The 23,926-nt window shown below is 38.9% G+C and overlaps 3 protein-coding genes across 3 annotated transcripts in view; 2 read left to right on the top strand and 1 right to left on the bottom strand.

Moving 5' to 3' along the window:
* Nucleotides 1-2,953, bottom strand: part of zhx3b (zinc fingers and homeoboxes 3b) — an 11,792-nt gene extending 8,839 nt beyond the window's left edge. Inside the window, exon 1 of the mRNA XM_079239933.1 lies at nt 2,767-2,953. The gene's annotated coding sequence lies outside the window, so the exon portion shown is untranslated. The remainder of the gene's footprint in view (nt 1-2,766) is intronic.
* Nucleotides 2,954-8,444: 5,491 nt separating this feature from the next.
* Nucleotides 8,445-11,578, top strand: rab5if (RAB5 interacting factor). Its single transcript, XM_079238835.1, has 4 exons — nt 8,445-8,717; nt 9,439-9,542; nt 9,655-9,784; nt 10,085-11,578. The coding sequence occupies exons 1-4, from the start codon at nt 8,610-8,612 to the stop codon at nt 10,124-10,126; spliced, it is 384 nt and encodes a 127-aa protein (XP_079094961.1). The 5' UTR covers nt 8,445-8,609; the 3' UTR covers nt 10,127-11,578.
* A 1,200-nt stretch (nt 11,579-12,778) lies between these two features.
* dhx35 (DEAH-box helicase 35) lies at nt 12,779-19,736 on the top strand. Its single transcript, XM_079239697.1, has 21 exons — nt 12,779-12,830; nt 13,208-13,335; nt 13,431-13,523; nt 13,778-13,855; nt 13,994-14,098; nt 14,181-14,242; nt 14,365-14,434; nt 14,568-14,627; nt 15,032-15,144; nt 15,237-15,333; nt 15,466-15,624; nt 15,820-16,030; nt 16,180-16,304; nt 16,572-16,626; nt 16,786-16,976; nt 17,090-17,167; nt 17,294-17,423; nt 17,564-17,645; nt 17,765-17,836; nt 17,993-18,104; nt 18,239-19,736. The coding sequence occupies exons 1-21, from the start codon at nt 12,791-12,793 to the stop codon at nt 18,275-18,277; spliced, it is 2,100 nt and encodes a 699-aa protein (XP_079095823.1). The 5' UTR covers nt 12,779-12,790; the 3' UTR covers nt 18,278-19,736.
* Nucleotides 19,737-23,926: the final 4,190 nt, after the last annotated feature.

Raw genomic sequence — 23,926 nt, forward strand, 5'->3', positions numbered from 1 at the left:
GTATCATATGTGAACAAACCAGGCAGGCTTTTCCATGTTTGCTCCATTTTTTGCTTCTCCACACATCCCTGCTCACTCTCACTCCCCCTCCCTTTCCGACATCTCTGCACCCTCTCCTTCCTTTCCCTCCCCACCACTGTTCCCTCTTCTCCTCCCTCCATGAACAAGTTTGGCCCAGGAGACAGGTCGGCAGCGCCACTGGTGTGTTACTATCCCCATGGCAACCACCTCCTACCCCCTACCCAATCTCTCTTCCACCAGCTTACTTCACCAAAGCGCACACATATGGGTAGATAGACACAAACACGCATCTCTTATGCCATCCAGTCCTTGGCCAGAGCGGGGCTTGTTTGTTCCACACAACCCTGCGAGTGGTATTTGGAGAGTCCCTGCCCTGCTCCTATTTCACCACCTCCTGCACGCGGTGCTCATGTCTCTCTGCTAGGTGTGGTTGCTGTCTCCAAAGCATGCTATTTGTCGATGGCGTCTCTTCCTGTTAAGTTTCTGTCCAGACATCTGCCACTGCTCTCATCTCTGCACACTCTGTGGCCCTTGTGTTTCGCCCGCAGCAGTCTAGTCAAACAGAGATCCTGTATTCACTGTATGAAACGCAAGTATGGAAACATAAACAGGCCCAAAAATCTAGTAACTAATATCCGTTTCAAGGAAGCCCTTTCAAGCCAACTTCTTCAAGTCAATTTTCAAATCGGCACCTTTGCAACATCCACTATTTTGCTTCTTTTTTTTTTTTTTTTTAACTCTCTTGACATAAATGGTTGGTTCATTATGTCCTCCCTCTGAAAACAGATGCAGCTCCAGCTAACATCTGCATGTCAATCATTTCCAAGGTTTAATACAGTCATATCAAGGCCAGCAAATGACAAAACAAACACATCTTATATGTATCCAACCTTCAGTCCACAGCCATTGCAAGTCTTGCACAGTACTGGCAACAATAAGGAAACCTCAATTACAGTGTTCCTACAGTGTCATTCCCTCTGATGCCTCAGTCTCCATCTGGGCTGCTCTTAGGTCAGTGAGCGGATGGCTGCGTGGGTTGCAAGCGACTGCATTGCTGTGGCCACTGCTGGTGCATGTGTTAAATCTGGGCTGCTGAGAGGGGAGGGAGAGAAAGATGGCGGAGCACCATGTTCTGTGTTGGCCAACCTAAAATGGCTGACATCACAAGCTGTTCATCACTCAAGCAGAGCATGAGGCTGCTACTGCAGCTGACCCGAACCTGTGCTTGATCTGGACGCCGGAGTGGATTGTGGTTCTTTCGCCCAAGACTGACAAGGTTCAAAACCATTCTGTCTTTATTTGGTCCTACCTGTTTGGGATCTGCAAGGAAATCGTCATTATAATGAAAACGAGAGGCAAGTCGCTGATGAAAAGTCAATAAAGTCTTCCAGATGCACTCGGAAGTCACCAGGTTATAAGGCGTTTAAAACAGAACATAACACTGGAACGTAAGAGACTTAAATGGTGTAAATTTATTAAAAGACCAAAGACTTAAAAAAAAAAAAAAAAAAAAAAGGTATAAATGTATGTTTTACAAACTATACAAAGCAACTCAACAATGGTTTAGCTGCAAACCTGAAAGAAAGAAAATACGGAAATGATGAAAAAGTCAGTATGAACAGCAATTTAGCTCAAGCAACCACCACAGCAACACAATGGAGCATTGAAATAAAAGGCACAGCAATGACATTCACAATAATGGTCAAAACTTATTCCAATTCCTCAACCTTTCTAACTTTGATCTTTTTTTGCACTGTGTTTTTAATGTAAATGTTATCATCGGCATTTACATGGAAACTGGCCTGTTGAAGGAGAGGAAGGTCCACTGTAGGTGACAAACAGAACAGATAGGTGGATTAAGACGGGTGTCTATACCTGAGACTCACGTGGACATCAGACACAAGTTCGTTGCCTGGGAAAGCTTTGCTCTAATCCCTAGAGTGACACACACTCATGACAACACTGACATGATAAATGTCTATGGCAACAGTTTGCAAACTAATAAATGACTAATAAGCAGCATGCAACTGGACAATCTTTCTTACTCATGGTTTGTATAAAGTGTGACAACTTTGATTTTAAATCAAAGTGCACGAATCAAAACACCTGAGAAGCTCCTAACAAAACATGAAAATGCAATAAAGGCTTATTAACAGAAAATTACTTTTGTATTTTATCAAAATAAGGAACAGATTAATGATTTTACTTCTATGTGCAGTATGCGTCTAAATGATTTCTAACTTGAGTAACAGAAATTGGGGGATTTTGCCGCTCTGCTTTGCAGATCTGCCTTTAATGTAACAGTATTTGACGACTACTTATTCAAAACAGAAGTCTGATTAATTTGAAACAATTAGCGATATATATATATTTTATATAAAACAGCCCAGTCTCTGGGTGGCCGTAGTGCACGGCTGAACCCCTGAGCGCAGCGGCGTCAAACATATCCGTATATGATGCATCTTCCGCTAAAGTTAAGCCCAGTGAGCACTCAACTAAATGGGCTTGTCTGCGTTATATGTTTTCACCAGTGTAACCAATTCACCGTGGAGGAAAAAGGCAAGACCCCCCAAGCCCAAAAACTACACTCTCCCCCCCGTCGGCTGTCGCCATTTTAAACAGGCGACATGCAGCTGGCCAGAGCTGCTGAGCCAAAACCCGCAAAGGTGAGGCTTCACACCAGCTCGCACAAGTTTAGGAAAGGTAAAACAGGGGTAACAATGCATATCTGTAGACCAGACTCACCTCGCTTTTGTCGGAGCTCAGTGAATGCAGCGCAGGTATTAAAAAGTTTGCAATAAAACGGGCTCAGATGAGGCAGTAACGGAGGGAGGTTTGGGTTTCACTGATGGTAACTTATAGGTGTGCGACCCCTCTGTCCATCGGCTGCTGATAAACGTGACACCGGAGCCAGACCGGTCCCAACAACGGACCCTTCTCTTCGGCTTGTTTATTTCGAGTGTCTCCCAGTGTTTAAGCAGGCGGTGGAGGGGAGGAAAATACGACGGACGTACCGAGGGAAGAGACGCACACGTGACCCAGACGTCACTGACGGTTGAGTTGGCGTGAGGGCCAGCGCTCCGCTGTGCAAGGAGCGCAAAAGTAAGCCAGACATCTAGTCCCTAGACTGTCCCAGCAATGGTGGCAAGGTGAGGGACATTTCTGTGAGCATGTCAGGTATGAGACGTTTCCAATTCAAGTTAAACGTGATGTTCCCGCAGCTCACACCTGTCCCTCTCCCAGGTAGCCGCTCTTAAAGAGATAGCGCCCCAAAATGATCCTGGAGTCATCTCCAAGATAAATAAATAAATAAATAAATAAGCATATAGTAATATACCGCGAATTATGCAAATGTTTATCTGCTGTATGTAACTTCAAAGTTTAGTGACGGCAGAGTTGTCAGAGAAAGTTAAAAGCTTTAATCTTTTCCTTTCTTTCTTTCTTTTTTTTACATGAATCTTTTCACATTTTCAATTTTGGAGCCATGTTTAGTCATAAATCAAGCTACCCTCTTTTTATACGAGTAAGCTACACTAAAAATTACGCAAATAATTATGTAGGACACTGACAGGATGAACACCTACAGGCAAACGGGGGCACTTGTGATGGTGTATTTAAAACCCTTTGCTGCTTATGAAGGAAATAATCAGCTGATTAAACTAAAGCCTGCAGAAAACAATTATTTAAAATACCAAGTTTTTTTCCCCAATAATGCATTGTAAATGATAACATATTTTAATGTGTTTATGTTGTTTTATTTGTTTGTTTTACATCGCGTATTTCCACATTCACAATTTTAAACATTTTTATGCTGAGTCATACTTAATGCAGAGCTTTTACTTCAATGCAATTACAGAATGTTATCGGTATCTTCCCCTGATAAGAATACTTTGATAACCAAAGCGATGCATTGTACATAAAGACGAGACAAATTAAAAGGAAAAAACAACATAAGATCTTATAAGGTGAAAAACTCCAGTGGTTTTAAATTTTGTTTTGCGTGAGAAATCAGCTTGACCCACAGTCTCTTCTAGGTGCTTATCAAGTTGAAATATATTGTCATTAAAGGTTACTACTCAACGAGTTTCCCAATTTTCATACTCATTAAACGATTCAGTGATCCCTGTTATCCTATGAATTAGAGAATCATCATCCCGGAGGATCAAACATGTTTTTATCATCAGATAAAATTAATCGTTCTTACCATTTTAGTGCATTGCACCTGTATAGCAGGATTTAAGCATATCAAAGGAGCTGCAGATCACATGATAACCAGAATTTTTTGTATACTGTTTAATGTGCAAATTTTATGTTACATGGATGATTTTATTTTAAAACAATTATTAGATAATTATTAGATTATTAAGAAATCACCTCTACACTTCATTGCATCCCCCCCCCCCCCCCCCCCCCCCCCCAAGTCTGCTGTGTCTGTCTCTCATACTTCTTGAAAACCACTGTAGAGTCAAACCTTTCACCTCTGACACCAGTAAAAAAAAGACCCCCAAAACCACCAAGAGTCAAAGCACTCTACGCCATGGCAGAAAGCTGCTTTGCAGCAAATAGCTGAAGGACATGTGATCATTTCCCACCCCTCCTCATATGATTTTTACAGTAACATGATAACTGATAAAGTTTTCCAGCAGGGCCATGCGAACTTGCAACAGGATGTTGAGCACACATCACATACAACTGTTCTGAGCTAATTACCTATTTTCCATTGCACTGTGTAGATTCTGCATGTGTACAGTTTGATCCAATTTCAATACTAAAACATCCCCCACATGCTGCTGAATGAGTCAGTGGGTCAACGCAGAGACCTGAAAGAGGATCAGAAATTTTCCAACTGCATCTCTTCTCTCGTGTTCCCCAAGACCTTAAACATTTCTCAGATATGTTTTACCTGGTTGAATAAAATTATAGACCTTATAGTAGGCTACTAGTAAGAGTTTGCTGAGAACTAAACAAATATATTAAAATGATTAACAGTTTTGCTCTGTTTCGTAGCACAAAATTCTTCTGTGCCCTAACCGTTTTAGTGTAAAATTATTTTCCTAATGTAGGTTTACACTGGACCTATGCTTGGTTTCAAGTTAATATGCTTCTTATAGACATTTTTAAAATGAACCTGAACATTTTCCTTTTTACTCATCAGTTCTAAATTATTAAAAGTTAATCATTTTGTTGCTCATTGACCTTTTTAATAATTGAGGCTATATTCGAGTACTATGCGAGTCATTCTAAAAGATTACTTGCTCCTTTTGAAGTGAGTGACAATGGCAGGCACAATAAGTCCTTACTGATACCCTCTGCTGGTCAAATAAGAGAACAACAGATATGTCAGTGATTCCCATTGAATAAACTGACTGGATAGGATATAGGAGTAATGTATAAAAGGCTAAATACATATTTACATAAACCCCCCCCCCCCCCCCCCCCCTTTTTTTTTTTTTTTTTAAACCTTAGAGTAGTCCCGGAAACAAGGGTCAACCTCTTCTATTAGACCCATTTAAATCCACAGAATTAGTTTTATACATAGCATGTTTTAAACCATGAGAACAAGTGCTTTCAGAGAGCATCACTGTGACCTAGTGGCTTGTATTTATTAATTTAATGACAGCGCTTTCATGCGAAAGTTAAAGATAAACAATATATTAATGTTCTTTCAGAAAGTCACGGTAAACATGATGTTTATTTAGAACAAGGAAACTAATGATAATAAGGAATCTGTAAATAAATAAACATTGAGAGAAAATTAAATATAGTGAATTCTGCATACCATTTCTTTGGTTCTGCACATAGATGGATGAGACTAGTGGGAATTTATTACTCATTTGGTTGGAGTTCCTCAAAGTTTTACCATCTTTCAAACACAGAATTAAGACACCTAAAGTAAACGAGTACAAACAAACATCAAAGTACGTAGATATATGATTTGTGATTATTTTCCATATAAACTGTAACAGTTGACTTTGTGACAGTTTTATTTCTAAATTAGCCTGTTTATGTATATACACTGCTCAAAAAAATAAAGGGAACACTTTAGCACACAATGTAACTCCAAGTCAGCCACACTTCTGTGAATTCGAACTGTCCACTTAGGAAGCAACACTGATTGACAAGGTGGGGGTTGTGCTTACAGCCCAACACCGTTCAGGACGTTTGGCATTGCCAAGATTGCCAAATTCGCCACTGGCGCCCTGTGCTCTTCACAGATGAAAGAACTGGAGCTGGAGACGCCGTGGAGAACGTTCTGCTGCCTGCAACATCCTCCAGCATGACCGGTTTGGCAGTGGGTCTGTAATGGTGTGGGGTGGCATTTCTTTGGATGGCCATACAGCCCTCCATGTGCTCGCCAGAGGTAGTCTGACTGCCATTAGGTACCGAGATGAGATCCTCAGACCCCTTGTGGGACCATATGATGGTGTGGTTGGCCCTGGGTTCCTCCTAATGCAAGACAATGCTGGACCTCATGTGGCTGGAGTGTGTCAGCAGTTCCTGCAACACGAAGGCATTGATGTTATGGACTGGCCCGCCCATTCCCCAGACCTGAATCCAGTTGAGCACATGTGGGACATCATGTCTCGCTCCATCCACCAACGCCAAGTTGCACCACAGACTGTCCAGGAGTTGGCGGATGCTTTAGTCCAGGTCTGGGAGGAGATCCCTCAGGAGAACATCTGCCGTCTCATCAGGAGCATGCCCAGACGTTGTAGGGAGGTCATACAGGCAGGCAGAGGCCACACACACTACTGAGCCTCATTTTGACTTGTTTAAAGGACATTACATCAAAATTGGATCAGCCTGTAGTGTGTTTTTCCACTTTAATTTTGAGGATAACTCCAAATCCAGATCTCCAGGTGCTCCAAAGACTATGGTACAACTGTTGCCTTCACCTGCAGGTTTACTCCAGTTCATCCTTAAGTCCTTGGTATTTGTTCCTTTTTTCTGGGTCTTCAGTCCAAATTCTGTGTAAATGTTTTTGCATTTATTTGTACTCACGCACAAATATATCTATATCTATATCTATATCTATCTATCTATCTATCTATCTATCTATCTATCTATCTATCTATATATATATATATATATATATATATATATATATATATATATATATATATATATATATATATATATATATAATGTCCTGTTTGTCCACCTGTATTGCACAGATTTATTATTATTTATCTTATATCTTCTTTGATGTAACGGATTTTAAAATGAACTTTTAAAAACAGTTCTTGCAAAGTTGTTGTAATGATACTGTTATCTTTAATATGCAGCTTGTGTTTGAAAGGATTGTATTTTCTGATTAAATCTTTTGGGAATCATTAAACATGGGTTTAATTTAGCCTCAGTTTTCAGAGAAAGTGTCTGCTTTTTATTTAAAAATTTGTTTTTCTTCTTAGTTTGTTGAGATGTTTATTCAGGCCTTGAGTTTCTTTGACCTACAGCGTTTATTGAAATGCACTGTGATGCTGTGATGTTTTCAAGTATTTTCACGTATGTATAAATATATTCTACTCTACTCTAATAAAAATTTTACAGGAACTTCTGCGCCTTCTTCAGTTATCTGACAAACTATATGTGATGCCTGGGCTTTCCTGATGATGGTGGAATTGTGTTTGTGCCAGGGCACATAAGACATTTTTGATTCATTTTAACATCATGGGACATCTTGGTATTTGCAAACATTTTTTTTCAAATGGATTTTTGGTCTGTAGTGGACTTTATTGTAGTTACTAGCTAGGAAATAGGTCAGAAAGAGTGGAGGTGATATTCAGTAAAAGGTTCCAGGCAGGGTTATAAACCTGGGCTTGCTGACAGCTATAGCCTCTGTACATTCGGTGGCCACTCAACTAATTGAACTAAATAACCTGTCTGTGATGGGAAGAAGAACCCTCCACATTTTTGGGCCTCTAGGCCCAAAAAGCGGACAACATTGCATGTTGTTGCCTTCTTATTTATTTATTTATTTTAAGATTTGCACATACATTCCGGACATAGCTTTATAAAATTAATAATTACACTTTCAGGGGTGGCAAACTCCAGTCCTCAAGGACCTGGTATTTGGCAGGTTTTGTTACATCCCTCTGCCAACACAGCTGATTCAAATCAAATGGATCCAGCAGCTTCTTGTCGACCTATTCATTTGTTGTTCAGGTGTGCTGGAGCACGGAGACAACAAAAACCTGCAGGACACCGGCCCTCGAGGACAGGAGTTTGACACCTGTGGACTATTGTATACAAAAAGTAATATTGGTGTGTAGAGTTTTGATCAAAGGTTTTGACCGATACGTGGCGCTGTAGTCTTATGTCGTTTCTCGCACTTCCCGTGCAGAAACGTCGCATTCTCTGATTGGCTAGTATCGACAGGGGTCAAACGATGATACGCATGCTCAGATTTCGTTTGACGGTTACCGACTGAAATCTGTCACCTCAGCTCAGCGTAGATTGTTGTAATACCTTTAAATATTCCTCAGCACGCTGTTCTTCTGGTCAGAGAAGGACATTTAAGTTAACTTAATAAGTAAACACAATTCATTGAGTACTTTTTGACGCATCGTGCTGACGGAAAGCGGAGAATGGCGAGCAGTTCAAAACGGAAAGAAGAAAGTCATTTGCTGAATGGGGGTATAAATCAGTCCACATGGAGCAAAGCCCTCTGCAGTAATGCTGTTTGGGAAGATAAGGTCAGTGAGTTGTTTGGGTTTCCAATTTCAAATGACATATTTTTGGACTTTATTTATTACCCCAAATTTCCAAATGCACATACTTTTATGTTGGCTGTTTTATATTGATGGCTAGCTGTAGCTAGCTGTCATGCTAAAGATTAAGCTGACCTGGTTTGGTTAGTTCACTGTTAAATAGAAAGATTTGATGTTTTATTCGGACTTTCTTGTAAGCAGCAAGGATTTTTAAGCATGCTGATCGAGTTCAGCTAATTGATTCCCATAAATCAAGTTATTTAAATGCTAATGAGAATCCAAGATAAAAAATTATTAAAGGTTATGGTTCTGTAATTCTTTGATATGGTCCTTGTATCAACCGATTCCAACCAATGTTTTCTTGAATTGTAACATTCAATTCCTTTTGAAGGTGTGAATCCAGGTAAGTTTTGTAACATTGAGGCAAGCACACATTTTTCACATTTCAAAGGCTGGAATCAGAGAGTGTTTTACATTTTTAACCATAAAATGATCTCCATTGTTGCTGGTAAATATTAAATGCCACTTGTTATTTGATTGACTCTAAAATGTTCTACATTTCTGTCTTCAAAGTACTAGTTAGGGAGAGCCTGATATCAAAGATTAAAATGGGCAAGTGCATAAGCTTTATGGTTTACTTTGTTCTAATGCTAGTATTTAGTATAGACTCAATTTTAATGATCATGTTTATGTTTTTCTTTCACAGGATGAGTTTTTAGATGTGATATACTGGCTTCGACAAATTATTGCTGTTATCCTTGGTGTGATATGGGGTGTTGCACCATTGAAAGGATTTCTGGGAATAGCCATGTAGGTGTACTTTTTTAAAAAAAAATTCTAACATCTTAACCTGGACGTCTTATAACACTTTACTGATGTTTGTGTCTGTTTTACTGATGTTTGTGTCTGTTTGCCCCATTAGATTTTGCATCATCAACGCTGGTGTCCTGTATGTATACTTCAGCAGCTTTCAGCAGATTGATGAAGAGGAGTATGGGGGCACATGGGAACTCACCAAAGAAGGCTTCATGACATCTTTTGCCCTATTTCTGGTGGGAATGTTAATATTTGAATAAATTTAATAAAGTCTTTGAAAAGTTTTGAGTTAATCTTAAAGAAATGGCATAAACATGGTCTATGTAGAAAAAGAACAGTTGTCTCATTTGGAAGAATAGCATTTCAGCACAGCTGTGTTTGGAGGAGATGATAATTAAACTGTAATTCTTTGCACTGGTTGGATAGAAACATTGCAAAAAAACGTGCATTTTAGATATTTTATCATTTAGTCTGAAATGTTGTTCTTTCTTTAGAAAGCATATGCAATTGTGTCTAATTAGTCTTTCTTATTCCAGGTGGTGTGGATAATCTTTTACACAGCACTTCATTTTGACTGAGGAATCCATAGGACACTAACTATGAACATTTTTGTTGACACAAATTTACAGGATGCAAAAACTTCATGGTTTGGGGGCATTTCTCCCCCTACATACAGTATGACTTCTCATTGTGCAGTGCATCATGGGAATCCTAGTTTGTAAAACACGATCCAGTAAGAACACAGAGACAAATATGCTCAAATACTGTCTATCTCTAATTTGAGGCTTCCTTTTTTTTAAAAGTCATCTTCCATTTCCCCTTTCCACTGTTATATGTACTCCCTGACATCATGTTCATGATTTTTTTTTTAATAGAAACACTAAAGATGCATAAAGCAAATGGTTTGGCTCAGATTGGTCTCACATGAGTTGAAATAAGTACAGTTATGATGCCAAACAAAACTTAATCAACTTACTTTCTTCAGTTTTGGAAGAGTAACATGAATGCAAACTTTACACAGTAAAGATAACAAGCGTATGAATACCCATCCTGTTTTCCTTCTCATGAGTTGGTCTTTTAAGTTACAGGGGCAGGACAATAAAGACAGTTTCATTATTAAGTCTTTAGGATTCAATCAGTCCATACATGTGACATTTCATCATTTGACTTGTAAACAACATGCACCATGGTGAATGAACAGAGCTACCTATAATGGATTAATTATGTTGTTTCTCCTAAAAATGATGCATTTGCCTTTTCTCAGAAATAACAAGGTACCAGCAACTGTGTGTCAGCAGTTTATGGTTGGTGCTATTTTTTTTTTTTATGACATTTTAAAATGTCTTAGCTTCTTTTATTTCTTTGTTCCATCAACATAAACTGTTATTTTTACTTTATTTCTCAAATATTTGATGTTAAACATGCATCGTTTTTAGCTAACTGCAGGTACCTAACTTCTAATATTGCATCAGATGTGAGATAGACATGTTGACTCATACCTAGTCCTCATGCCAGTAGTATCATTATGCTGTAACGCCATTCAGGAAACAAAACATTTTCACTCAAAGAGGAGGTATTCATGCATTTTGCATTATGATGCAAATGTTCATAATTGAAGATTAACCGAATCCGTGCACTGCCATGATTTGCTTTTAGTGTATCTAGATGACATTTATTAATGCCCTTAATAAGGTAAAAACTATTTAAGATTATTAGTATTTTTCTCACAAGTAGCTTCCAGATCAAAGTCTTGCCTGTTGTTTTTCAATTAATTTAAACTTCACTGTAAATTCTGTACAATGTCCTGTTTCTCCACCTGTATTACAGATTTTTTTTGTATTTATGTTATATCTTCTTTGATGTAACATATTTCTCAGTATTTTATAGTGAACTTTTAAAAGCAGTTCTTGCAAAGTTGTTGTAATGATACTGTTATATTCAATATGCAGCTTGTGTTTGAAAGGATTGTATTTTCTGATTAAACCTTTTGGAAATCATTAAACATAGGCTTAATTTAGCCTCCATTTTCAGAGGGAGTGTCTGCTATTTATTGAAGCATTTAAAATGTGTTTTTCTTCTTAGTTTATTGAGATGTTTTATTCAGGCCTTGAGTTTATTTGACCTACAGCTTTCACTGAAATGCCCTGTGCTGCTGTAAAGTATTTATTTTCAAGTATGTATATATTTTCCTGTTCTTTAAAAACCGAATAGAAGGTTAAAATTTGATTCTTAGGTGATCGAGTTTTCTGTCCACTTTAGATTTACAGTGGGGGTGTAGACCTGAGGAGGCTGAAAATAAGGATAGGGGAGTGATGCCCAGTTACGTAACCTCTAGAGCTGCAGCTATTGAGTACTTTTGGAATCGGGTACTCTGTCGATTATTTCTTCGAGTAATCGAGTACTTTGACGATTATATATATATTTTTTTTATTATAATCTGTAAAAACAAATACTAGAAACTCAACCAAGTAAATCTATAAATTTATATTTGTGAAGCTGTTGCATGTTATGTTACTACCTAATGCATGAGGAAAATATTTTAAAATATACTTTTAAAATGTCTTAAAAGTACGTCGTACCAGACAAGATAAGTAAAAATCTCATCTTCTTTACTGGTAAAAAAAAGAGAAATTTGAAAACAGGTGGAGTATGTGGGGCTGATTGAAAAAGATGATTAAATCTTCACTGGTGATCACTGCTATGTTAAATTAATATTAAATGTACAATTAAGTGGATTTTTTTGCTCATGTTTTAGATGGCAAAGTGGTGAAATAAGCGTCACATTGCAGCAAAGATGCTATATGACAGAAAATAATGACTTGTTTTGATCTAGGGTGATATGCTAATTATTCAAATTATTACAAGATTAAATTTGGTCAAAAATAGAAAAAAACAATATCTCTTATTACTGTGTAAATTGCACAAACTATTTAAAGTGAAATGTCAAATCCGAAGTTAACAAAGCGCCTCAGTTTGTGTTAGTCCCTTTTTTTCCAGCTCCAGTTACACGATACTGGATTAAAGAATGAATTTAAGGTTGTCATTTATCTTGTGTCATCTGCTTTCTTCAATAACTTTCACTCCTTGGTTTTGCTGGATTTACCTTTTAATTATCAGAGCAGCTGAACTTGTATTTACAGTTGTCTATAAACACACCAGCATCATTCATAAATCTCTGAAGAAAGCCCAGATCATGATGTCATCTACGGAGGTGGAGGGAAAAATGTGACGTAGAAGCAAAGATGGCGGCTCCCCGCTCCACGATGAAATTTTGGAAGCCGGGTAAGTACGAAAAAAAGACGGAATACGGCATGTGGTGTAACTTTTTGGGGTTTACAATCGTAACTCTGCAGCTTTCGCCGTGAATCGGCCAGTTTCGGGTTTGGTGCCGATGCGTTCAGTGCCGCTGCGTTGTGTCTGTAGTCTGAACGGGTTCAGCTCGGGATAGCTGTGCGGAACCAAAGTATTAACCTGCCAAGATTAAAATACAACAGAGAAAGCAACAATGCGTATGAGGGGAATTGGCCCTGCTAAAAGGCTGTCTTGTACAAGTCTTTGGGCGTTGCACCAAACACTGCCTGTCATCCACTTAAATCCTCAGCCTGCTTACGTTTTAATAAAACATCTTATCCGCCTCTTCGCCATCTGTTCTGCTCCAGGCTCTGAGGCACCGGGGATCTCTGAGGAAAGGGAGCTCAACTCAGAAACCACCGGCTCCCCCATCATCTTCAACCCCAACACCGCCCTCTCCATTGAGAAACAGCGGCAGAAACTCCCCGTTTTTAAGGTTTCACACTGCTTTTGCACATGTTCAGAGTGGAAAGAGTTTTGTTTGGTTTTTGTCAGCCTGTGTGTATTACCTCTTATTTGTCCCCAATACAGCACAGAAACAACATCTTATATTTGGTTGAAAGTTACCAAACTGTAATCATAGTTGGAGAGACCGGATGTGGGAAGACGACACAAATACCTCAGGTTAGTGTCATTCACTTCAAGAAAGATTTAAAATGAACTTGAGTGAAAAAATATGCATCATGCTGCAGTTTTCTGAAACCCTTCATACAGATCAACTCCTCCCACAGCAGTTAAATATGACCTTGTCTTGATGCCTAGTAGCCTCTTTCTGAGCAGGGCTTGGACCACATCAGCTAAAGCTTAATTTATGCAGATTCTGTTTTTTCATGCTTTTTTTTCTCCTCTGCTTTTTCCTTTCATCTGACTTCCATCAGTACCTGCTGGAGGCTGGCTGGGCGGCAGAGGGGAAAGTGATTGGAGTGACGCAGCCTCGCCGTGTAGCTGCTATCTCTGTAAGAGCTCAACTGATGTCCTCTTATTTCTCACCTCGCTCTTTTTCAATGTCACCTCGCTGCAGGCCAATTTAGTTCAAGCTGAAAGATACATGCCTGCTTCAAATCCTGTATTTTGCCCCTCTTTCCTGGTGATAGGTGGCTAATCGTGTTGCAGAAGAGCGAGGGGCCCTGCTGGGACATGAGGTGGGCTACACCATTCGATTTGATGACTGCTCTGATCCCCACGCCACAAGGATCAAGGTAAGCTGGTGGCAGATGTGTTCATTATCAGCTTTCATGTGTTTGGTTTTATTCAGTGTTCAACTATGCCTGTGTGCTTCAGTTTGTAACAGATGGCATGTTGGTGCGAGAGATGATGGCTGATCCTCTTCTGAAAAAATATAGGTACATGATGTTCAAGCTGTCAGATGTCCTTAACATGTTTTTATTTAGATATATGAGCTGGTTCGCATAATCAAATCTCGATTCAAAGTTTTTAAGGCTGGTTTTTCTTTTATCATCTTCAGTGTGTTGATGTTAGATGAAGCCCACGAGAGAACCCTCTACACGGACATAGCCATTGGTCTGCTAAAGAAGGTAATGGTACCTTTCACTGTCACTGGGACAGTATGTATGTAATTCAACATTACATACTTAAACATAACTCAGTAAAGCGCTCCAACAAAGTTTCACATTCTTGTACATTTCTTTTGATATTTTTCTTCAACAGATTCAGAAGAAGCGGCGAGACCTGAGGGTTATTGTGGCCTCTGCAACTCTTGATGCCAAGGTGACTGCATAATTAAGATGAACAGATATGCTTGAATAGTGAGAAAAGATCAACAAAGGCAGACACAGGGAACGCAGATGTCTGGTGCGATCACATTGTAATGACATCTGCGAGACCCTGATGATAGATAGACACAATCAGGCCATGACTGTGCTCAGCATTATGCAAGTCAGCTGAAATGCCATATCAGACATCTGCTGTCGACTTACGTGTGCACATGCAAACAATTTCAGTTGTTCAACCTTTGATAAGTTGTAGACTGCCTTAAGTGTAAGGTTTAGGGTAGCATCAGTGCTTGTAAAGATATTTGGTTTGACCCATTTATACATTATGTTTAATTGGGAAATGCAAATGAAAAATGTTCTAAACTTGTTATGAAACTGTCCTCTTGCTGTGATCTGAAGAAATTTCAGGACTTCTTCAACCTGAACGAGTCTGGGGATCCAAACAAGGACACATGTGGGATCCTGACTGTAGAGGGCCGCACATTTCCAGTAGATATCTTCTACACTGTCAGGTAGTCGACACACAGACTTCAAACAGACCATATTATGATGTATAAGTTGCGTTTTTCTTTGAAACTCTGAAGCGTTTATGGTTTACTGTCAGTCCTGTCCCAGATTACGTGAAAGCCACAGTGGAGACAGTGATGAAGATCCATGAGACAGAGGAGGATGGGGATGTTGTTGCTTTCCTCACTGGCCAGGTTTGTGGCTATCTTCTCAATTGACCTTTCTTCAAATCGAAGTTTTGTGCATGCAGAAACAAGCACTGGATTTCTTATCAGCAAAACGTGACTGTGCTTATATGTCACTGTATTTTTTTTTTCCCCTTCTAGGAGGAGGTAGAGAAGGTGGCTTCTCTTCTACAAGATCAGGCTAGATCACTGTCACGGTATGGCATGAAGAAACACCTGAGAATTTTGCCCATGTATTCTGGTTTACCATATGCTGAACAGATGAAGGTCTTTGAGCGGGTTCCTCCCACTGTCCGAAAGGTAAATTTTTTTCTTTTTTTGTATTTTTGAAATTTTGACAGAAAATTACTTTTTTATGATGCACATTTATCGCAGTATACTGCATATTAGGCATACCTTGTAAACAATCTCCCAAACTGCTGTAAAAAAAACTTATAGACTTCATTTAAAAAAAAAGAAGGAAAAAAAAAAGTATTTTCTTTTGTTTCTTTCCAGGTTGTGGTGGCCACCAACATCGCTGAAACCTCCATCACCATAAACGGAATTGTATTTGTCATTGATTGTGCATTTGTAAAGCTGCGGGCCTACAATCCTCGCACAGCCATTGAGTCCCTGGTGGTCACTCCCATCTCCAAAGCCTCAGCCAGCCAGAGGTCTGGGAGAGCTGGACGAAACCGACCAGGGAAATGCTTTAGACTGTACACAGGTATGTCTGACTTTACAGGGATGGATTAGAAGCATTGGAGAGTAGCATCTGAGATAAAAAAAAATAGGCCATTATTTCTATTTAATTTTTTTCTTTTTGTCTTTCTACATTCTTCCCAATGCTCTTTCCTGCATCCGTTCTTTAATCAGAGGAAGACTTTGAGAAACTGCCTGCCTCCACTGTGCCAGAGATGCAGCGCACCAACTTGGCTCCTGTCATCCTGCAGCTCAAAGCATTAGGCATCGACAACGTGCTGCGGTTCAACTTCCTTTCTGTGAGTCACTCACTTTCAATCTACATGCTTGTAATTTGTTCATCCACTGTAAAAAGAATTGCTTTTAAATTTTAACAAATAATATTTGGACATATTTATGCATGAAAAAACTTACTACACTGCCACAAATCCGACAGTCATTGTCAGAGTTTGTGGTTTTTAATTTGTGAAGCCAAATAATGATCTCTCAAGTCTACTAGATCTTACATTCATCTGTTCTATTAGAGTGAACTGAGTAAATGCTTCCCTCTATTTTATGTTTAACAGCCTCCTCCAGCTCAGACCATGGTTCAGGCTTTGGAACTTCTTTATGCTCTAGGAGGTAAGAGACAAGGTGGTCAGCAGTGTGATGAAGAAATAAAGCGAATCTGTGCTGAAGCCATAAGACTAATGATCAGAGTTCTATGTCGGCAAGCATCTACAAGCCCAGCTATCCATGCATAGGATGCAGCATCTTTACTGCCTGTGCCTTTCTTGGCAGGCCTGGACCATTACGGTCGTTTGACCGATCCCATGGGTTTGCGGATGGCTGAGTTTCCGCTCAGCCCCATGTTCGCCAAGATGCTCTTGGAGTCAGGAAACTTTGGCTGCTCCAAAGAAGTTGTTACCATCGCAGCAATGATGCAGATTCAGAACATATTTGTTGTGCCGCCCAATCAGAAGAAAGTTGCTGTAAGTAAAAACAGAGCATGCTGTATTTTTAGCAGAAAAGCTTAAGCAGCATAACAATACGTTTTTTTTTTTTCTTTCTTCCTTTTTGCTATCTCACCCTCCTCACCCTGCAGGCTCGTGAGCACAGGAAATTTGCTGTTGCTGAAGGAGACCACCTTACCATGCTGAATGTGTATGAAGCATTCATTAAGGTATTGTGTGTGGAGACAGCTCAGTCAGTGGAAGCCAACACTTGGGGCGGTTGTGAACCTGCATAACTTGGGCAAAGTTCACTTAAATCAAAGCGTTGCAACTTTTTTTTCTTCTGTTTCCTGCAGCACCAGAAGAGCTCTCAGTGGTGTCAGGAACATTTTCTCAATTACAAGGGTCTGCTAAGGGCTGTGACTGTGCGTGAGCAGCTCCGGCGTCTCATGAACAAATTCAAAGTGCCACGGACTTCCAGTGAGGGTATGTCCATATCATTACGTTAAACAACATGCAGGCTTGTATCAGCTGTACAGACACTGACATTGAACACAAAAGCATGTGAACTTTTTTGCTTGTCTGTGTAAGTCTGGATTACCCCCTCTTCATGTATGTTTGCCCAGGTGATCCAGATGTGATCTTGAAATGCATCGTGTCTGGATTCTTTGCTAATGCTGCCCGCATTCATCATTCTGGTTCCTACCGGTGAGAGTACATTTGGCAGTTTATCACTGTTTCTAATGTTCTACTTCTGGAAAATGATTTTTCCTGTTTTCACATTATTTCCTTAAACTTTGAACGGAATATTTCTTTTGCATTTCCAGGACTTTACGAGATGATCTTGAACTACACATCCATCCCAACTCTGTACTGTTTGGAGAGAAACCTCCAAAGTGGTCAGTACATAATTTACTCATTGAGCTACCACAGTGTTGCGACTGTGGTATGTTGTATATGATTTAATCTCACATCTACACACAGGTACAGGGTTCAGTGGACTTTTGCCACTTTTTTCCTCTGTGAAAAATAAGTTTTGCTTGCATTCTTTGCAGGGTTGTCTTTAACGAAGTTGTTCAGACTTCAAAATACTACATGCGTGATGTGACTGCTGTTGAGTCATCCTGGTTGGTTGAGTTGGCCCCTCACTTTTACAAGCAAGCTAAGGTAATCCAAAAACCAAAAGCGCAAATGGGAATCTTCTTTTTTCACCTAAACTGATATTCAGTCCCTTGACTTTGCTAAGATATTTAACACAAGTCTTTAGTTGATAACTCACTGTTTCCTGTGTTTGTTTTTAGCATGGTTCACTTGCCAGCAAGAGATCCAGAGTCCTCTAAATCCACCATCATTACACAACAATAGGACAGGAAGACAAGTTTACCACTGTGCCCCTATCTAATTGTAAATAAAGATGTAGTATATATTTATTGTTCATGTTCACCTGCACAACTCCCTCTACACTGTGGCAAAGCTACCACAACGTGGTAAATTTTTAGTGTTGTTAGCACTTGTATCTTGCTTTTTGGCTGTGATGTAGTTTATATTTGATATCTGGTAATGAATGTGAGATGAGGCCAGGCTGGGCCTGACTGGTGTCTGTTCAAGCATGGCCATGTAGTTCATGTATATATACTGTAATAAGAGGCTCAGGTCCAAGAACAGCTCATGTGATACAGGACCTTCCTGTATTTCTCAAATCTGTGTCATTTCCTGTTGCAGACAATGTTGAACGACAGTGGACTAAGATAATGTTTCACTTTGAGGGACTCATTTTGTTTAGTTTATTTACCCTGTACCCGGGTACCTTTTGTGTTTATTTGTTCACTTGACCTCAAATTTATTTTCAATATCCTGGAGTTACCGTATGGCCATACAGAATGTTGTTTACGTTTTCAAATATTTGCTAAACACTGTTTCCATCCAACGTGAATTTCTCTGTTACTGACACTGTGAAGGAACTGCATTGCTTTAAAAGTCCTTGACTTACATTCTGTATTCCCATTTTATTACAACACAGCCAGATATTAGCGGCCTTGTTACCACTCTGTGCCAATTTTTTTTTAATCAGTCTGTTTCACATTTCATTTTCGAATGAAATGTGTAAATACACTCAAATATTGTAAATGAAAAGCTGTGACACCAAGAATGAAGTGCAATTTGTTGCTGTGATAACGTGGAAAAAAAACAAAACATCAAGCCTTGCATCCAAAGCTTGAATGAAACAGCATCTCATTTCAACAGTCACTGGTAGCCATAGATGCTCTCATGGTCTCTCAGTTTTATGCCACCCCCCAGCATTTTCTACCAGGTGTTTGGCAACAAAACCAGTTTCCTATCAACAATTTACATCTTATGTAATGCACATCCACTATACATTTATACTTGAATGACTATTTCATTCAGGCCCTGAACATGGCAGTGCACAAGTTAGTCTCGGGATGTACTCTGAAACCATTTAGATCGCAACTACCAAAGTTTATCTGCGCCAGACAATTTTTTCCTTGTTCTTTAGGTTAGAGCAGTGTATTCAATGAAATTATAAAACAAAAACATGTTACACTAGATGGGTAGATGCACTCAAATTAAATAGATTTACAAATGATATTTGCATGCTAAATGGTACTCTGATGTAGACCCACTCAATTAAGATTTCAACTGAAAACATGTTGCAAATGGAAAGACTTCCTTTATGTGTGCAAATACTATATGTATGCAGCTAAAGCAGCGATCTGTGGACCTGTGTAACTGCTTACCTCTGAGAAAACTGTCGTGTTGTTTCTTCCTGACATCGGTAAATAAAGCCTTACAGTCATACACCCAATTAAGAGTTTTTCATTGTTTTGGTCCCTTCGTTAAAGGTAGTGTGGTTTCTAGTGCAGTGCACATGTTTGTCAAGGGGTGTCGCTGTTGCACTACATAACGAAGCAGCTCCTGAGTTAATATGATCTTTACTCATTGGGAAAGTGTTTACCAGTGTATCCATTTGTTATCAAAAACGTGTATCCTGTAAATGGTTTTTGCTGTTGACATTTAGCAATTTAGACATGCAGAATAGTGAGCACGTGAGGCTGTAGCTGCAGGTGTTTTCATAAATATATTTGACAGATGTATAAAACATTTCACCAAAAGGATATTTGCTTAAAATAAAAGCCTACAGTTATCACTGCTGACATGAAAAAGGGCCATAAACTGCATGTTGATTAAATGATTCTTAATGATCTGCATTGGTCTCACCTGTCAAGCATCCAAACTTCGTAACTTTGGCACAATCACCTATTCTTGTGAAAATACAACACAATGATGGACACAATTAATAAAAACAATATGCAACAAAAACACCTCGGGTCTTAACAGCTCACGAACCAAAAACATATTTTATATCTTGCCATGATTCACATTAGAAAAACTAAGGAGGCAGCTCGTGGAAGACATAACCCTTGATTCAACAGCTTATAGAACCAGATAGAAGAAATATTTAATTACTTTTCTTTACATTGTTGCCTATTATTCTTATTCTTCACTACCATCATCGTGAAATACCGCCACCAAAAAGGCCAGACTCACATCTACCAAACTTTCCACCTTTAAAGACGACTTCCCGCTTGCTAATGATCAGTTAATCAAGTACACCTGATTGGCTGCACAGGTGTGCTGCTTCTCTTAATTACTGGAAGCAGAATGGACGAGCACTGGTTTTATTACTGGTTTTGGCCTCATTTCCTTTTGTAGAAATATACGTAAGTAACATGGTTGCTCATTATTACACATTTTTAACTGATATTGTAAGGATAATAAACAATGAGCCACTTCGGAGTCTTTCATAGAGACGGCGAGGCCATGCTTAACTAAAGCGCAATAGTGACTGTTTTGAACATTTTGCCACCCAGTCGCAAGTTTTAGCTTAAAAACCACTTAAAGTGTTTTATTTCAGCCTAACAACTAACACACTGATAGGTAGCAGTGGTAGGTAAACATGAGACATTTTTAATATTTTCTTTGGAATGTAATAATTTAGCTAGCAAGCAAATTAAACTTTATTGCAAGAGTTTAATGTTGAGTAAAATGTTTCATATAACTGGAAACAACCACGTGTCCGGTGTTTTTCTGCACAATACAAGATTTAGTTTTTCCCTAAAAATAAACAAATAGTTATAAGTTTGGATGCGTAACTCAGGTGTCTTTTCCGTTCACTTTCCTCGAATGTGGTGATTATTTTTTAAATTCAATAGACTATTTTTTTTTATTATATAGATTTGTGTCTTAACGCTCTCATGTTTGCAGATGTGAAGTCAGTGAGATTGTTACTTGTAACCTTTACTGGAAAACATTAAACTACAGAGTAACTATTGAAAAAAGTTTATTAATACATTACATTTTGATCTAGAGATGATTAGTTTTAGACTTTTAACAAGTTCTGTTTAGTTCTGTAACCCCTTAATAGCATGTTTGACCTATATGCAATTATGATTACTATCTTTCGTGTAAATTTTTTTGTATCCATCCACAGATGGATACGTTTTCTTTTATGTTCTTTCAAAATTTGCTTGACATTTTCCCCCATTAAAATTTCCTTGGAAATTTACATTTAGACATGGCTAACACCAATGTACAATGAGAATACTTGAAAGAGGCAACAACAATTAGTGGTTGTTGTATGTAAATATTGTGGAAGACCACTTATTCTGGACCACTATCCTGTAATAACTGATTCTGCTCCCTGATCTAATGTACAATAAGGTCACTCACTTGTAAACATCTTTTGTTAACGTTTGTATGATAAAACAAGGATGTTTGGTGTGTGTTTTTTTCATTCCTTTTGACATATTTACCTGCAAATGGAGACAGCATTCAGAGATGAATAAAACAACAAGCAAATCCTTGTAATGGTAACGCAGATTTGTCTAGATGTGGAACCTATTGGTATTTATTGTGTACTCTCTTAGAAGACCAGACAGCTTTGAAACAAGCAAACATTGCTGCATGTAACCAGAAATGCTTCATTAGTCTTGTTTGCACAAATATTTTTTCCAGCTTCAGGTTTTTAGAACATCATAATGTTGAACTACAGGATGGAATTTAGAGGAAAATGCATAAAAAAAAACAAACAAACAAAAAAAAACCCCAACTCATGTTCTGGTTTATTGTGCATTAAACAAAATTGTGTATGTTTATGGAAATCCATAACACTTTTTCACTATTTACAGTGCAACAAAGATTTCACTTGCATCTTGTGTGTTGCATCAAACCCCAGTCCTTGGGGGACAGTATCAGACAGGTTTTTGTTGTCTCCCTACACCAACACACTTCATTAAAATCAAATGAATCCAGAACCTTCTTGTCAACCAATTTATTAATTTTGCTCATGTGTGTTGCAGATTGGAGACAGTAGAAACCTGCAGGATACTGGCACTCATGGACTGGAGTTTAACACCTGTGCTTTAGAGGTTCCACTAAAGTGTGGTGAGTAACGTTGTGATTTGTGTGTCTCAGCGTGATCTGATTAGAAGTTTTCAATACGTAACTTCTTGTAGGACAAAAACACACGTAAGGCCACATCGCTACATGTGTTTTTCAGTTCCACTCAGTTGCCCATTAGTGTTGTATAACCACATGAATGTGAGGTGACAGCCGGAGGTATCAGTGATTAATTGCATGCATGTGACTCGAACGAGGTAGCAGTTTGAACAGGTTGTGCGTATGTGCTTGAGCGTCCATCCCCATATTTCAGGGCTGTCAAAAAATCATTGACATGTTCCATTCAATTCAAAGAATGTTTAACTGCTTTAAAGGGCTTGATGGGAAAGCAAGTCATGTGTGAATTGTAATTACCCTCTGTACAAAGTTTATATATGTTTTGATAGAAAACAAAGTAGTTAATATTTTTCTACTTGTGAATAATCAGTAATGTCTTTTGGTCGTTTTTTTCTTTTTTTTTCAATATGCAATTTATATTTATGTAATAAACAGTGTGATTTAAATAAAAAAAAAAAGATTATAAGTTACTTTTTTGGTCTGTTTATCTTTTTGTATTTATTTTTCTTGGTATTTACCATAGCATGAGATTTGGAAAAATATTTTTACTACTTGTGTTAATAGTGCCTTTTTGCTAATGTCATTCTCAAAAGGAGGCAGCAATTTTCCATAGGCCTGAAGACCTTTTCTGACAAAAAAAAAAATTTCTGGGGATAATATATGGACCCCTTACAATATTTTGTACAGCTGTTTTACATTAAAAAAAATTACCCACAAAACAAAAAACAACTCTACAGCTTTTAATGTTGAGATGTGAAGAAGTGGAGGAATTTTTACATTTGGGAGGGTGGGTGCAATCAGTAGCGTGAGACTTGCAGAGGCCTCCTAGGGTGACAAATTGAAAGTGTCTCGGTCTAGTTTATAGCCCTGATCAGGTCAAACGAAAAATATTGGAGGTCTGGGTGAGGAGACAGGCCCGCCTGGTGCAGATAAATGGACTGATCATTTCTTATTGAGAAACAATTCCTAAAAGGTAGTTTACTGTGTGACTGGAGAAGCAGCGAGCGGAGAGCAGAACACGCACCCACTGCTCCCTCCCTGACCCTTTCTCCGCTGCCGGAATTAAATGGATAGAGAGAACGCGTGTTTCTGATGGCACTCCTCCGCCAGAGAGACACTCCATTTGTTATGAAGTAGGGGTTCTGATGAAGTGTAGGGAGCTCCTTTTTTCTTTTTTCACCCATTTTTTCATCCTTCCCTTCTCAGGCACTACAAGGCCGGCCTTCAGTCTGCTTCACATGAAATGGATGGAAGGAGCCGATTGAATTTTACACTCCCCTGGTCATGATTAATGTGTTTGGTAAGGACTATGTTGACAGTGAAACTCCACCACCACTAGCTGGTGCTCAAGCTCCTCCATGGCTTCAGCCTGATCACTTTCAACAGGGGTTTTGCAGGCAGCAGCTGTAAAACGCGGAGCAGCTTTGTTCAGGAAACTGGTCTTCATGTAGCTC

Source organism: Telmatherina bonti (genome assembly GCF_933228915.1).
Source record: "Telmatherina bonti genome assembly, chromosome: 4".
In the NCBI taxonomy this organism is placed as follows: Eukaryota; Metazoa; Chordata; class Actinopteri; order Atheriniformes; family Telmatherinidae; genus Telmatherina; species Telmatherina bonti.

What these genes read in the sequence shown, in the direction of transcription:
- dhx35 (XM_079239697.1), top strand. Translation starts at nt 12,791, where the DNA reads ATGGCGGCTCCCCGCTCCACGATGAAATTTTGGAAGCCGG. An exon ending in AGACGACACAAATACCTCAG is followed by an intron (nt 13,524 to 13,777) that starts GTTAGTGTCATT and finishes GACTTCCATCAG; the next exon opens with TACCTGCTGGAGGCTGGCTG. An exon ending in CCATTGGTCTGCTAAAGAAG is followed by an intron (nt 14,435 to 14,567) that starts GTAATGGTACCT and finishes TTTCTTCAACAG; the next exon opens with ATTCAGAAGAAGCGGCGAGA.
- rab5if (XM_079238835.1), top strand. Translation starts at nt 8,610, where the DNA reads ATGGCGAGCAGTTCAAAACGGAAAGAAGAAAGTCATTTGCTGAATGGG. An exon ending in GGATTTCTGGGAATAGCCAT is followed by an intron (nt 9,543 to 9,654) that starts GTAGGTGTACTT and finishes TTGCCCCATTAG; the next exon opens with ATTTTGCATCATCAACGCTG. An exon ending in CATCTTTTGCCCTATTTCTG is followed by an intron (nt 9,785 to 10,084) that starts GTGGGAATGTTA and finishes TTCTTATTCCAG; the next exon opens with GTGGTGTGGATAATCTTTTA.